This window comes from Condylostylus longicornis, unplaced genomic scaffold (assembly GCF_029603195.1).
Source record: "Condylostylus longicornis isolate FDR11 unplaced genomic scaffold, ASM2960319v2 ptg000010l, whole genome shotgun sequence".
Taxonomy (NCBI): Eukaryota; Metazoa; Arthropoda; class Insecta; order Diptera; family Dolichopodidae; genus Condylostylus; species Condylostylus longicornis.
The window spans coordinates 872933-889303 of NW_026577979.1; the positions used below are offsets into that span (position 1 = coordinate 872933).

Below are 16371 nucleotides of genomic sequence, written 5' to 3' on the forward strand. Positions count from 1 at the left end.
TTTGAATATTAGTCTCAATTTTCCTGATTTTCAACTATCTTTATATTAAAATTTCTGGTTAATTGTAGAAATAATAAATTCACAACTATCCAATTCTCACGAACTTGATTTTTTTATATTAAAAATTATTGTAGAACTAAACTAATAATACTATCTATTTCTAAATTAAACATTTAATTGAAATGAGAGCAGTTACCTGCTATAGCTCTAATAAATTTAATTTTAAAGGGGTGACACTGCCGAAATTTCTAAATTTACGCATTCATTTTGTTTTTATTTTTAACCCCGCTTTACGATTTCCTTTCAAATTTTTACAACATTTTCTTTTTGCAATTTTCACACAATTTTTAATTTTTGTTTTTTGTGTCTTTTTCTCTTTATTTCTTCGTATTTCTTATCACTCTCACACTTCCGAAACAATAGAAATAATGAAATCACTTTATTTTATGTTTTCTTCTTGTTTGGAATCCTTTTCATTTAATTTCCACCAAACAATATTCTTTATCCTTTTTTACCAATTTTCACAATTTTTCTAAAGACATAATAAACTTTTTTTTATTATTTTTTTTTTTGATCTTTCATTTTTTTTTTCTGACTTAAGTCCATTGGATAAGCGTACAATTTTAAACATATTCCTATATAAATATTTATAATTATATTGAGAAGCTTATAAAATACATGGTAGCATTTTGTAAAATTTGATTCTCTTCCGGTCATGACTAAAATCATTTGCGTAATATTCATAGAATATTTGAAGGTAATTTGATTTTGTCTCACTTACTTATAAAAGATACGGAAATTATATAATCATTTTGAATGATTAATTTTAAGCATTTCCAAATTCTAAAAGAATCTAGGAGAATCGAGCAGAAACACAGCCTCAAAATTTTTAATCATAGCACAAACAAAATTTGCGTATAGTTAAGAGTGGACTTCTGTTTTAGAAATAAGAGAAAATTAAAAAAAATATTCTTACTTAGCTCTTCCAATTTTGTATAAATATTGCCTGTGACTTATGAATTATTGGGTAGTATTTTAAGGAAATATCTCCTCGTTTCTTTTAAATTTCTTGTATATGTAAAAAATCTTATGCTTAAGTAGCTAGTATAGTAGTAGAACTATAACAATGTTCACAATAACCGGCGCGTAGATTTGCTGTGGTTTTTTGGTATTTTGTAAAATGTCGATTTCCAGTTGCAAATATTTATCAGGACAGTTAGGAAGTTGACAATATATTTCACCTATTTAAACTTTTGTTTTAAATTTTTTAAACAATCTCCAACCATTTATCTTAAAAGTCCCACTGGGATACTGAAATAAAAGTAAAAACCAAACAAATGTTATTGGATTTTGTCCAAAAATCTTTAACATTCTTCTATTTTCCTTCGGTTATTTTTTTTTTCTTTACAATATCCTTTTGTTCTTTCTATTTACATTTTGTATTTATATTTTATTATTCTGTTTCTTATTATTTTATATTTGAAGACATGTTTTGTTTGTTTTTTTTGTTGGACCTTCAAAAATCCCCATTTGTATTATGACTTAATCTTCTTGACATCCATATTTGTTATACAAGTTATAATATAATTTATTTTTTGGTTTTTAAATCTGAAAGTGAGGGCAGAAAAAAGTTGAATCCTTTTTAAATATAGAATAACAGCAAAAACAAACAAAATATAAATTTATGTATGATTGTATATGTATATGTAAGTAAAAATGTGTAATCAAATCAAAGAAAAACCCGTAATAAGTAATGAGATCAACAATAAAAGAACTTTGTTACAAAACGCAATCACATATATTTACACAATGTATGGGATACAATAAATTTACGAAGACAAAATAAGAGGAGATTTGTTGTTCTTCTTCTTCTAAATAAAGGACATTTTTTGTTATTATTGTACTTGTCTTTAGAGAATTTCTGTTTGATATTAAATTAATAAAATGACAAATTTTTATTTCCGTTTCATTTTGTTTCTGAGGAAAGAAAGAAAAGGAAAACAATATTTTCTTATATTAGATTATTTGTAAGTATAAACGCAGTAAAAGCATTTAAAGGTCGAATGATTTAATTCTGTTTTCTTTTTTTTTTGTTTTTTGTAATAAAATATTATTTTTATTTCTCAAAGGATACGTCATTGCAATATATACATTTGACTTTGAAGTGAAATAAAATAACGAAGCAAGAAAAAGAAAAAAACAAGTTTTAAGAGAAAAAATATTTTAAAAGTTTTGAACTTTTGAAGAAAAAATATTAAAATTTCAGAAAGTTTCTCTTATATAATTTGTTGGCTTTAGTTTTCGTGCTATATGCAAATTATATAACATGAACCTTAATATCAACCCCATATCTACATTTAAGAAGGTTAATATGCAAGATTCTCTTGTAAAATTTTTCGGAAGTTGTTCAAAAGTTATTCCGAATGAACGTATTGCATACAAGAGGTGCAGTTATGTGATGACACGGAATTTCAGAAGTCGGATTTTAAAGGGAAATTCATTTCTATGTGATTAAGAATGACCGGCTGTCGATCTTTCTAGGCACTAATGGATATCAATTTCGGCTAGGCGGGTTTTGATGAAAATTCATATTATTTAAGTTTACTAAAGTCATTTCACGGATTATGCCACATCACTTTTAGATATGCCATAGATATCAGAAATTGGAACATTACTACCAGAAAATTTTGAATTTTTGATAATTTTTAAGATAAGTCTGAAGAGAAAACTGTTAACTTTTCGAAGAATTTAGATGTTAGCAACTAGACTTTTACTATACAAGTCGAATTTACATTTTTGGCCATAAAAATTAGTGAAATAATTTCCTCGAATCAGTTAATTTTGTTAGAATATCCAGGCTCTGACAGTGCAATTTCAATAGGAGTTGATTTTACAACTTTATAATGTTCAAGAATCTTAACAGGATTAGTTAGTTCTTTCCAACATTAGTTAGTTGTCAAAAAAAACATGGCTGCTTGATTCAAAGATAACAACTTTAAAAATTCTATTTTCAGAATTAATTAAATACAATTATTAAGTACACTATAAATTTAAACCAAGAAAAAAATATCATATCACAATTTTTTTTTTAAATTATTATTATTAAAATCCTTCCTACCCTATAAAATATTTTCTGCATGAAACAAAGATTCACATTAGCTCTTATGAGAAAATTTCTATAAGAAAAATCAACAAACTAAAAATTATAAAACAATGTGAAAAATATAGGGAAATAGAAACAGAGAGATGAGAAAATCAAATGTTTTTTTTTTGGAAAATTTGAGGAAAACAAATCCTTTAAATAATTTTTAAAGGACAGAAAAAGGAAGATACATTTTAAGCAGATAGGCAAATTATTTGCATTTATGATTAAATGACTAATTCTTAACATATCATACATGTATTTTAAGATTATGCTGAGCCTCGAAATACATGAAGAATAAATTAAAACTTTCCCGATAATAAAAGAAAATCCAGAATAAAACCCAAGAATTTTATGCGTGTTATGTGGCTACATAACATGTATCAAATATTAATGTTTTTGTAATGTAAAGCATAATGCTTAGGCTAAGATATATGAAAAAGTTTACAAAATTGAAAATATTAATAAAATCATGAGAATTAAGTGATTAAAATTAAATGAATGAATTAAAGAAGTAAAGTAAATCTTGGTTCTAGTGATATTTTTTGAATTCTGAATTTTTCTGAAAAAATTTGGGAATTCTTTTCGTTACTCTTATATGAAAATTAGAGTGATAACAGATTTTGTATGGAAATAAAACAGATTTAAAAATAACTTTTAATATACGAAAACCTTTTGAGAAATTTTAAGAAAAAAAATATATTTGGAGATTTAATTAAAAATTTTGGTTTAATAATAAGAAATTCGTTGAGTTTATCATAAAAATTAATTCATTTATTTAATTAAAATAAAAATATTATTTGACTTTAAAAAATAAAATTAAAATGAAACATACATACTTTAATATTATTTCTTCAATCAATTGAAAGTCTGGCTAGTTGTTTTATCTACTATTTGAAACACACAATCACAAGAACATATATTATATAATAAAAACGGTATTGTGCCTATTACACTCACAATCTTAACTTAATGGAGATTTCCTCATACAGCTGCAGAACAGATGGATGACGTAACCAAAGAAACGAGTTAAAAAAACTTTCTCCTCGAACTGGACTCAAACCAGTGACCTACCGCTTGCTAGGCGGACGCTCTACCAACTGAGCTACAGAGGTATGAAGAAATTGCATAGATAAAACGCATTATAAATTGCATAGAACACATAGATAAAACGAAATGTTCTCCCAAATAGTATTATTAAATTTATAATAACTAAAAAAATTTTCTTATTACCGTCTAATACCACTTATTCATATATTATTAACAGACATGCCGCATCAGTATCACTCCATTTACTAACATTTGATTTTAAAAAAACTTTTAAAAATTTTATAAAGAAATTTCATGGAACTAATGCATATGTTAAAAATATTAATTATTTTTAACAACAATAATATTATAAAATTGCATTATGAAAAATGAAAAAAAAAACAGTAAAGAATGTTAACCTGTAACTTACATAATTGTGAACACTAAGTTGTAGAAGTGGAACATTTAAGTGGAAGAATATTTTTTCCACCACCTTGGAAAAAGTATTCTTCCACTAAAATATTCTTCCACAGTTGTCACCTCTGTAAATTTTTAAAATATGAATTTTCGAAGCCTTATTTTTCTGAAACTGCAACTTTTTCCAAATTTTATTCCATCAAAAACTACAATTATGTAATTTTAAGTCACATACTTAACCGACAATTTGTCCATAATATTAACGATTATTTAAATTTTTTCATCCTAAAGTTATGCAATCATTTGATATATTTTGGTATATTAATGAAAGTAATTCAAATAGCTAGAAGATTGTTTTTTATTAAAAATTATTTTTACTTTTTTAAGGGAAAAGAGTATTTAACAAACCATTGGTTTGATCCAAATTTATTATTATTAGAATTTATGATATTTTTCCAAAAAAAAAAAACATAAAATAGAAAATTTAATATTAAAATATTCAAAAATCGTTATTCATATTTTTAATAAAACTTCATAGTTCTTCAAAAAAAATTTAAAAACAATAGAATGGAGAAAAAAAAAAATTTTACAACTGTGATTTAAAAAAACCAAATTTTTTTCGGTTAAAAAACAAAGAAAAAAAAAAACAGGTTTAATAGAAGAATTTTTCTATTTTTCTTTTTTTTCTTTTTTATGAAATGAAATTAAAGTGTAAATTTTTAACTAAGTAAAAAGTTTTATTTCATAAAAATATTTCCTCTAGTCCACAACAACACACCGTATGAAAACTTATTTTGAGAAAATAAAAAAAAAGTTATAAAATTACAAAAAAAAAAAACCCCGAAAACTACAAAATAGAAAAAAAAACAAACAAACTAACTGGCTTTAACAACACATAGCAATTGCTAAGCTATAGGAGCTTGTAGTTTGCCTATTTTGTTTTGGTGTTTTTTATTTTTTTTTTTCAAAAACATTCCTTTTAATATACTTTTACAATCCTTAATGGTTTACTTATTCACATAAATAAGAAAAAAAAAATAAATAAAGCCGAAAATATTTTTTTATTAAAAACTTTTCGTATAGCTGAGAACTTTTTTTCTTTTCTCTCTCTCTCTCTCCATAAAATTTCCCTACCTTCTAGCAGCCAGTTACTCTCGCTCCATGCTCCATAATCAAAACGAAAATATTGAGAATTATTTAAGAGAATGCAGAAATTAAAATAAAAAAAAACAAAATCTAAAAATTCAGGATAAACTAAAAAATCACTTTAAAATAAGGATACACAAAAATACAAGTAAGAATCCTTTTTCTGAAATTAAAAAAAATAACCATGAAAAGAAAAAGAAGGAAAACGAAAAACTGAGATACAATAAAGTTTTTTTATTTTTTTGTTTTTTTTTTTTTTTGCTTTTCATTTTTTCATTTTTTAAGTCAACTTTTAATGGCTAAATGAATAAATTTAAATAACTTTTGAACTTTTTAATGAAATTGTTTAGTGAATGTCCTGGCCTGGTAACATTTTCGTATTTATATTAAAACAACAACTCTCATATTATCCATTTTCTCTTTAGCAAAAATACATATACAATCACACATAAATAATTGCATTTAAATATATATAAAATAACTGTATAAAATAAAATAAAATTCTAAAAGATAGTTAGAGTTTTGCATAAGTTTTCTAATCATTTCTACTTGCATCAATTAGAGAACCACAAGTTTTAACTAATTTAAGGAAGTTACCACAAACTTCCACAAAAACACAAGAAAAACGAAAAAAAAACAAACTATAAATTAAAAGAGAAATCTTTTTACTAAATAACTTTAAATAAGAGAAAATCTTTCTCGTCCCATTTATGGTACTCCTGTACTCCCAATTTTATATTTCAAAGTCTTTTGTGTGGAATATAAAACTGGGATGAAGTACTAAAGCTTGATGTTATTAAAGAAGATGAGAATATAAAAAGAAAACAAAACAGTTTCTGGAAAAAATTTATATTTTTCCTTCCAAAATTTCTGCCAAACAAAAAAAAAAAACAAAAATTTAAAGCAAATTAGATTGAAAGCAAATTATTTTAATGAAAGAAAAAGAAGAAAAAAAAAACACAAAAATTTTAAAGGACTTTAAAATCTGACCACCATTTTTAATGAATTTTTGGGGAATAGTTTAGGATACAAAAATAATTTTCTTTAATATTAGACATAAATAATTTTTTTATTTAAATTATTGCTTTCGTAGAGATTATAGAAAATAAAACTTTACTGTAGACTAGATTTAAAAATAATTATTAAACACTAGATAGTGCCAGTCATCAAAAAATATTAGGTTACACTTATCTTTAATTTAATTTATTTGGCTTATGTAAATTTTACCTAGAGTAAAATAACAATTTTTCCTGGGAGCTTTCCAGTTTACAATTGTATTATCTCAGAAACGGGGCATCGCACAAAAAAAATTATTAAGAGATTATTTGAAGACCAACTCAAATTCCTTTAAATAGGGTAATTTTTTTAGTAATTTGCCATTTTGTAAAATCTTTTTAACTAACTTTGTTGTCAAAAAAAATTGGTTAGTAAAAGTTAGTTAATAAGAGCTTTTTAAGTAATACCCCAAATGACCCGTTGTTTTTCTAAATAAAGTGCTACTTTTAAGTTTTCCATTGAATAACAAGTTTTTTTAAATCTGTTAATAAGTTTAGAAATTACAGCCATTTAAGTTCGGACACCTGTATGTCAAAACAAAAAATTTTCAATCGGGATTTTGAGAATTAAATAGTCATTTGCCAACCGCCCAAGGAACGATTTTTTTTATAAAATCGTCCTATTTTTCTGAGCCCGAAACCCGAGGGACTTTATCGCGTTTCAGATTCACCCTGTATGCATATATTCTTGAAAACTGTTAATGAAAAACTCACTTGTTCTGCTATGAACACTGTAAGGTGTCAACTCAATTTCTACAATTCACTTTTAACTCAATTTACAAAATTTTGGAATAAATTGAAATTGAACAATTGAAATGAAATTTTTTATTAAACCTACCTAGATGTCTGCGGTTACTCTTATTAGTGCGGTCAATGTTCGTTTAATTTTCAGTATGATGAATGATTTTGATTTTAAAATCGTGCACAATTTAAACCTTGATTAATTTCCATTTTAAGTTAGAGTTTATACTTCAAATTTTGCTTACGAATTTTCTTTGATTTAATCCATTAGATTTAAAGAAAATTCGATATAACAACCCTTTTTTATTTCACCTCATCCAAAGAATAAAAAACCAATCAATTATAATCGAAAACGATCAATAAAAATGATCGAAATTTTGGTTGTCAAAATTTTGAAATACTTTCTTATGAAAATTTTCAATTCAAATGAAAGAAGAAGAACAGGGAAGAATAATTAAAAAACCAAAGAAAATTATTTAACTCTTAAAGTAAATACATAATAATGTATGTGCACAGGTAATAACTAACACTAATACGTGATACGATATTCTCTCACTTTTAATTTTGACTAAATTTTATCTTACCTAAATAATTTAAATTTGAGATAATTTTTGTAAACAATTTGTTCCCCCACCACTATGGTAACATACGATTTGGATTTGTTTTGAGAAAATTTGTTGAAAATCTCAATTTATCTTTTATTTCAATATTTAATAGTTGCTATTTAGATCATTTTGCGTAAATTACTCGAAAGCTTTCAGAGATTTACAATTTTTGAATTTATCTGGCCATAAACATGTATTATATTAATACATTATAGTATAGTTGTATGTTAATTAATCTCAAAATCAAAACACGATAAAAAAGCTTTTTTAATTCAAAATAACCACAATCAGCGCTGTCAAAAGTGAAGATTTATCTTCAAAATTAAGGTTTTTTGGTCATATTTTTGTGCATACTTCAAAATAAGATTTTTAAAATTTTTCAAAATTTACATACAAAAATATCTTTAAAATTAAGGTTTTTTAATGGTAGTGAAGTTTTTCAAAATTGCAATTTTTTGAATCTTTTTTCATATTTTATCTACATTAATCGATTTGGCGCAATAACTAAATGCGTGCATGTTTTAAATTTTTCTTTTTAGAGTATGATTTGGTTCGAATTGAAATTGTAGTATTTTGGCTTCCTACTTTTTTCAATTTAACTTCAATTGAATATCTCGAAGGGTTCGTGAAGATTTTCTTTATCGAATTTTCAAAATGAAGATTTTATTTTTTAAAAAAATTAAGATATTTGGTATAATTTATTTGGCAACACTGACCACAATACAAATTTATCTTATATTTTATTTATCTATGTATATTTATTGTATTTTTATTAGTTTTCTTTATTAAATAAAAGCTTAAAGTTTTTCTAATAATAGTATTTATCTATTTTAATATTAAACACCGTCAAAATAATAAAATTATATTAAATTTAATTAACAAAAAAAATAAGTAGAAACATTTTATATTCCGCGTCCATTCGTGAACGTTCTTTTTCCGTTGCGGTATTTTCAATTGATTTATAAACAAAGAAATTAAATTATTTACCTAAAAAACAATTAATAAAAATTTTTATATTAAAAAAGAAATACTCATTTAAAATACAATATTAAAAAAAAACCACACCGATCAAAAACTAGTTTTTCTACTTTTTAATATTAAAAAAAAAAATTAACATGAAAGTATTAAAATGTACTGTAGTTGGTGATGTTGGTACTGGCAAAACATCACTATTAGTTAGTAAAAATATGGTAGAATCAACAATACCTGCAGAATGTGTAACAAATCAACTATGGGATTATCCAGTTAAACCAATGTTTGATGGAAAACATATAAGTTTAGAAGCATGGGATAAACCATTTCCATTAAAATCTAAACCAAAAAAACCATTACAATATTCTAAAACTGATATATTTTTATTATGTTTTTCAATTGTTAATATTGAATCATTTAAAAGTATTAAAGAAAAATGGTATCCACATTTAAATAATTTTTGTCCAAAAATACCAATCATATTAATTGGTATTGATTCAGATTTAAGAAATAATGAAAATGATGAAGAAAATTATATTTCATATGCAAAAGGTTTAGAAATGGCAAAAGAAATTAATGCAATCAAATATTTAGAATGTTCAATTTTAACAAAAGACGGTTTAAATAAAATATCAAATGAGGCAATGAGATTAATATTAAATTCTTCGAAAAAATCAAATAAAAACAAAAAATCTAAATGTTTTATCATGTGATATACTGTTCTATACTGATATACAGAATATACTGTTCATAATAATATTATAAAGAAATAATATTATATATACAACGTACTTAAATGAAATACATTGTTCACAGATCATAAGATGTCTAAATGTTCATAATGAAGATTAGTGAATAATCAACAGTAAATAAAAGATTCTGAGAACCAAAACTGTCATCAATCAATATGTACACAATGCCAGTGTGACAATATGCATTTATTAATGATTTGAATTTGGCTTAAGAAATTTCAGATAAGCACCTGAAAACAACGTTACCTGTGTCTACATTAATTGCATTTAATTTAAATATTTTATAAAAATTTAAAATTTTAAATAATTAATTGTTATACAGTGAATTAAATTAAAACTAACAAAAAATTTTGTATTTTAATTTCGATTATAGCAATGCTGTTTTGTTTCTATTATCAGATGAATGTTTTGTTTACTCTTATTGTCATGAATGATGATAATGATATAAGAGATAAACACATACACGAGTATAACACTTATTCAAAGATTTGTGAATAAAATTAAGTTAATAAAATAACGAGTTTTCTTATAGGTTTAAACACAACATGCATACTTTTTAAACATGGTTAACTAATTCAATATAACATATTATTACAAATAATATTAATATTACTACATACATATGGATACATATGGACATAGTACAAAATTAATAATTTGAGTAACTGACTCACTTTTGTAAAAAACCTCATGAGTCATAGTAAATATGTATATATAAACAAATTTTATTCAACCATATTGAAATGTTTTAACACAAAAATTATTTAAAAATAACTTTCCGATGTTGCCGTGTATAAATTACTGAAAAGAATGTTTTGCGTATGCATCTACATTCAAAGCTTTAACATCAATACTGTTAATGAATTTTATTACTTGAGAATTAAAAGTTGCACTCGGGTTCTTTTTTTTCTGAAAAGTTTTACTATTTCAAATTAATATTACTTTTTAATATTGCATTATCATGGAATATAAAAAATTTACTTATTATAGAATAATTTATTACCACAGGAACTGCTATAAAACTATAAATGTTTTCAATAATATTAACAACTGCAAAATAATGGCGAACGGCAACACTTAAAAATAAAAATAAAGAGCGAAAGTTTAAAAAGCCTGAAAATAATTTCATTAAACACTCAAATTACTGCTCTCTCATAATTACACGTAACAATCTGAGTCAATTATAAAAAACAGATTTGGCGGAACAAGAAAAGTTGAGGAAATTATTTTATTCAAATCTTTCAAAAATAAATGTGAATTATAGTTAAGTAAGGTTTTATTAGGTATTCCAGTAACATTGTAATAAATCTCATTTTGTATAAAAGTAACAAGAAATATTCATTACCCGTTAGAAATACCAATGTATTTCACGTTACACATATTTTTTCATTTCTACTTTAAAATGAATTTCTTCTTAAAAATTTTTTTTTCATATCAATTTTTTTGAGTTTCTTATTGTAAAAAGTGACTACATCAGCTAAGCCATTGACTTCTTTAGATTAAACATAGATTTAACTTGAACGTAAATATCTGAACCAAATTTAAAAAAACATTACAATGTTACTATATTACTATTTATTATGTAATTTAAGTTTCGCCCTTGTTTTATACAAAAAAAACAAGAAAAAACCTATTAACATGAAATTTACTGAAAGTCAGCAAAGACAGGACTCTACTGTACTACTTTACTTTTTGTGGTATAAAAATAATGTAAAAAGAGTAAATATCAAACACGAATGGAGAATTCAAAATGTGTTTATTTATAAATATTTTTATACAATAAAGAGACAAAACAAAGAAAAGTTTATTCTCTTTATATCTCTTGACTATGGTGATGTAATTTTGATGTTTTGGGTATCGAAAGTGATACAAGTATAGTAAAAAGTTACCTACATTTTATATGACTTAGGAAAATAAGTGCAAAACGCAATGATGATCATACTCTTTTGACCATTTCGGAATATTGTAAAAATTTATCCATGTTTATGAAAAAAACTAGTTTAGAAAAATTTTATGTGATATTTTATGCGGGCTTATATGAATGGAGTCCCGTGCTGTTACAGTTAATCAATTTCGGTATTATAAAATAATTAATATTTTTTTTTTTTTGAAAATCACATACATTTGAGCCTATTGAGTAATTTTAAAATTTTGATACACAATATCCGAGTAAGTACTACCCAACACTTTTTTTGTTAAAATAATTCTCTTTCTATTCAAAATCACCACTCCTTCTCTCTTTTCTCATTGCATTGCACTATGCTTACAAGGAATTTTTGAGTAATGTTTTCATAAGATACTTAATAAGTAAAAAGTTATCTGGTGTAGTAATGTTGTTTCAATTGCCAAAAAAACCACTCATTTGGTATTTTACGCTCTGAATTAATTACAAGTACGCACAATATACAATATAAATGTATGTTGATTAATAAAGACTTGAGTATAAAAATTTAAAAATTCGAAATAAAGTATTCATTAAAGAGAGCTCAAATTACACAAAGTACCTCCACGAAACAAAATAATAATGAATCCTAACAAATGCATCCTAGTTGGTGATTCAAAAATTGGTAAAAGTTCTTTAATAATAACTTATTCTATTGATATATTTCCTGATGTAATACCTAATGTATTTGGAGAATATAGTAAATTTATTGTCTATGATGAAAAAACAATCAATTTAGAAATGTGGGATTCATGTGCTCTTGAAGAATATAATCGTTTGAGACCTATATCATATCCTTTCATGGATGTTTTTTTAATATGCTTTTCCGTAGTAGACAGAAACTCATATAAGAGAGTTAAAGAAAAATGGTATCCGGAAGTACATTTAAAGCATTCTAAAACTCCGATTATTTTAGTAGGTACCAAAACCGATTTAAGAAATGATGATAACATTGACGATGATCAAGAATGTGTAACATATTCAGAAGGTGTAGAGATGGCGAATCAAATTGGTGCAACTAATTATTATGAGTGTTCAGCTTTAAAAAAAATTGGATTAGAAGAGATTTTTAATGAAGTTGCAAGATTAATTGTATATCCTCCAAAGGTGACTAAAAAGAAAAAAATTAAATGTACTTTATTATAAAATGAAAAATACAATTTTGTTTTGTAAAAATATTATCACAATTGTTTTATTTTTATAATACGGTTGATCGTTATTGCGATTGCGTAAGTATTAGAATTAATTTTAAACTTTTGGTAAAATCAGACTTAATATCAAATCTAATTAAAATTCTTTAAGCAAATACATAAGAGGTTTCCAAAATAAATAAAGTTACTAAAATGAAAAAGCCACAATATGTAAATATTTTACAACACAATAAAAAGCTTTTGGGCTGAGAGTGCAATTTTTCTGTTTTTTATTTCAAATAAACAATTTCTACAGTACATTCCTATAAAGTCGAACTTTGAGTTCCATCTGCTTTCGAAATTCTATTCAGGTTATTCGTACTAAATTCATATTATTGAAATAAATGCAATGAGCTTAAAGTGTGAAGAGATGTTCTAGCGTAGTCCACATAAGTTACTCATAAAATTGAAAATGTTGTTGGGCATTAATAGTAAATTTAATATTTTTCTCTCAATTACTAGATAGAATTGTAGCCAGCTATACGTGTCAGACTTTCGCTCTATAAATCCATGGTAGAATTCAAATTCATTCTAATATTTTTACACCAAGATTTTTACACCAGTAAGCAACATTTGTTTAACGATTGACTGTCTTTCTCTTTCTCCCTCTTTCAATAACCACAACCAATTTCATTTTAATAAATACTTTATAATAATAACGAATTGTCATTTCAACTGTTTGTTAGCACTCCAGCATTTGATTTTGAAAGATAAAGAAACGTTTTAAGTATTATATTTTTAATTATTTTTTTTACTTTGTTCTAATCTATTTTATACATATATTATATTAAGTAAACGTTTCGAAATATGGCAAGTTGTGAATCAGAAACAGATAATGTTAGATGTATTATAATTGGTGATTCTCAAGTTGGTAAGACTTCGTTGATAATAACTACTGCATTAGGCAAATTTCCTGAAGTTATCATACCAATATGCAGTTCAGATAACTTTGATTATGGTAAAAGTGTTACATATGAAAACAAAAAACTTTATTTAGAATTATGGGATGTTGGTAATAGTGAAGATTTTCCTATTATAAGAATTTCAACGTATACTGAAGCAGATATCTTTTTAATATGCTTTTCTGTAGTAAATAAGAAATCATTTGAAAATGTTAAAGAAAAATGGTATCCAGAAGTGCGTTCTAAGAATTCTAAAACTTCAATTATATTAATTGGTACTAAAACCGATTTAAGAAATGATGATAAAATTAGCAATGATCAAGAATGCATAACATACTTAGATGATGAGGAAATGGCAAAAGAAATTGGTGCAACTAATTATTTTGAATGCTCATCTTTAAAACAAATTGGAATAGAAGAAATTTTCAATGAAGTTGCAAAAATAATAGCGAATACTCCTAAAAAAATAGCAAAGAAAAAAAATAAATGTAATTTAATGTAAAAGCGAAAAGAAAGTTCCTCTTAAATTTTTGTTGAAAGAAAGGAAATTTGTTTGTGGTATGGGCGCCCTTGCAACAGAAATTTATTTAAAATAATTTTTTTTAGTCTAAAATTCTAAAATTACTAATAAAAAATTTCAACATGTTTAAAATCAAAGTAATTGTGCTTATTGAAATTGATATCTTAATAGAATTTTGTTTTCATTGTGATTTGAGGCATGTATTAATGAAAATTGCATGTATTAAAAAAAAATTGTAATTTTAAATAATCAAAAAAAAAAGGAGACATTAAGAAAGGAAAAATAAAAGAGAAAAGCATTACCGCAAATTTTATAATCAAAGCTTAAATGAAGAGAGTGATTTTACTGTTACTCTTCTCGCTTTTGTTTATACTTTATTTTATTTCTCTTACACATCAATATTTAAAATCAAAGATCAATTTATTTTTTCTTGAATATTAATTAATCAGTAATTCTGGATCACTTCTTGACGGAAAAACATAATTTTTTCAACTTAATTTTAACAATTCAATTTGAAAATTTAAAAAAACATTAATAAATTCGGTGTTATTAAGTTTAGTTAATTAATGTTAATTTTTAAAAATTCCTGAAAGAATATTGAAATAATCAGAAAAATAAAGGTTATCAAAAAAAAAAAACAAACATGTATCATAACAAATGTATTGTAATTGGTGATTCTAATGTTGGAAAAAGTTCATTAATTACCACATACGCAACGAACAAATTTCCGAAAACAATTAAACAAAAGTTAACACCCTCCTGGGATTATGTCAAATATATTAAGTACAAAAACAAGAGCCTATTCTTAGAAATATGGGATACTTGGGATGATGATGATTACAAAAATTTCAGACCATTAATGTATCCTATGACAGATGTATTTTTGATATGTTTCTCCGTAACAGATAAAAAATCATTTTATAATGTTAAGAAAAAGTGGCGTAAAGAATTACGTTCAGAATATTCAAAAGTACCAATTATTTTAGTTGGAACTAAAATAGATTTAAGAGATGAAAATGCATCAACATATGATAATAATCAACAATTTATAAAATCTTCAAAAGGTTTAAAGATGGCTAAAAAAATTGGTGCAGTCAATTATTTTGAATGTACATCTCTAAGAAATCTGGGATTGAAAGAAATTTTTGATGAAGTTGCCAAATTAATATTGTGTCGTCGTAGTAATGAAAAAAAAACGAAGAAACACAAATGTTCATTAATGTAAAATATAATTAGTGTACCTAAATGTTAGGAAATAAAGAATTTCCTTTTTCAATATTAAATAAATAGAGTGTTTTCTTTTATGTGGTGTCTGCAATAATTGTGAGTGAAGCGAAATCGGTCTAAAATTCTGTTTTGGTAAGAATTTTTCTATTAGTTAAATCTATTATTACCATAATTATTTTTTTACATATACCATTATTATTTAATTAATTTTCAAACTAAATCTGTTCTATTTACGAATATAAGAACTCAAATGAAATTGTATACGGCAGTGATTTAAAGATAGGGACTCCAAATGAACAGACATACATTATATATACAGATATATGTATAGTAGAAGCACATATTATACAATTCTGTGTATAAATTAACAAAATTTCCTCAATAATAATCCATTAGTGTTACAACATAATACAACATTACCCATTTCAATAAAAAGAAAAAGATAACACTTTCGTAAATGGACTAATAAAAGCGATCAACACCATATTCCTATATATAATACAGGACTAATAAAATATCAAAAAATCTCAATCTAAAATTATACCTATTATAATTTGTTAAACAAAAAATAAAGTTAACATTATTATAATAATATCCTTTTTAATGTATAAGGATTCTATAATAGAAGAGAAAATATTTTGCAAAATATTGAAAGAAACGTAGGTACCATTAAAAGAAGACATGTGTAATTTTGATTTACATTCGAAACGTTGTGTTTTCATTTTTCTCCT

General features: G+C 24.4%; 4 protein-coding genes and 1 non-coding gene across 5 annotated transcripts; 4 read left to right on the forward strand and 1 right to left on the reverse strand.

Annotated features, from left to right (window-relative positions):
- Positions 1–4184: 4184 nt before the first annotated feature.
- Positions 4185–4257, reverse strand: Trnaa-agc (transfer RNA alanine (anticodon AGC)). The gene has a single exon. It is a non-coding gene; the product is annotated as a tRNA-Ala (tRNA).
- A 4804-nt stretch (positions 4258–9061) lies between these two features.
- Positions 9062–9999, forward strand: LOC129619094 (ras-related C3 botulinum toxin substrate 1-like). Its single transcript, XM_055534180.1, has one exon. The coding sequence runs from the start codon at positions 9251–9253 to the stop codon at positions 9818–9820; it is 570 nt and encodes a 189-aa protein (XP_055390155.1). The 5' UTR covers positions 9062–9250; the 3' UTR covers positions 9821–9999.
- Positions 10000–12235: 2236 nt separating this feature from the next.
- On the forward strand, positions 12236–13076 carry LOC129618827 (ras-related C3 botulinum toxin substrate 1-like). Its single transcript, XM_055533842.1, has 2 exons — positions 12236–12908; positions 13071–13076. The coding sequence occupies exons 1-2, from the start codon at positions 12384–12386 to the stop codon at positions 13074–13076; spliced, it is 531 nt and encodes a 176-aa protein (XP_055389817.1). The 5' UTR covers positions 12236–12383.
- Positions 13077–13798: 722 nt separating this feature from the next.
- On the forward strand, positions 13799–14395 carry LOC129618829 (ras-related C3 botulinum toxin substrate 1-like). Its single transcript, XM_055533844.1, has 2 exons — positions 13799–14261; positions 14310–14395. Exons 1-2 carry the CDS (start codon positions 13799–13801, stop codon positions 14393–14395), a joined length of 549 nt encoding a protein of 182 aa, XP_055389819.1.
- A 661-nt stretch (positions 14396–15056) lies between these two features.
- On the forward strand, positions 15057–15638 carry LOC129618830 (ras-related protein Rac2-like). Its single transcript, XM_055533845.1, has one exon. The coding sequence runs from the start codon at positions 15057–15059 to the stop codon at positions 15636–15638; it is 582 nt and encodes a 193-aa protein (XP_055389820.1).
- The last annotated feature ends 733 nt before the right edge of the window (positions 15639–16371 follow it).

Coding starts and splice junctions, on each gene's coding strand:
- LOC129619094 (XM_055534180.1), top strand. CDS start 9,251: ATGAAAGTATTAAAATGTACTGTAGTTGGTGATGTTGGTACTGGCAAA.
- LOC129618827 (XM_055533842.1), top strand. CDS start 12,384: ATGAATCCTAACAAATGCATCCTAGTTGGTGATTCAAAAATTGGTAAA.
- LOC129618829 (XM_055533844.1), top strand. CDS start 13,799: ATGGCAAGTTGTGAATCAGAAACAGATAATGTTAGATGTATTATAATT. Junction 14,262..14,309: donor GGAAATGGCAAAAGAAATTG/GTGCAACTAATT, acceptor AAATTGGAATAG/AAGAAATTTTCAATGAAGTT.
- LOC129618830 (XM_055533845.1), top strand. CDS start 15,057: ATGTATCATAACAAATGTATTGTAATTGGTGATTCTAATGTTGGAAAA.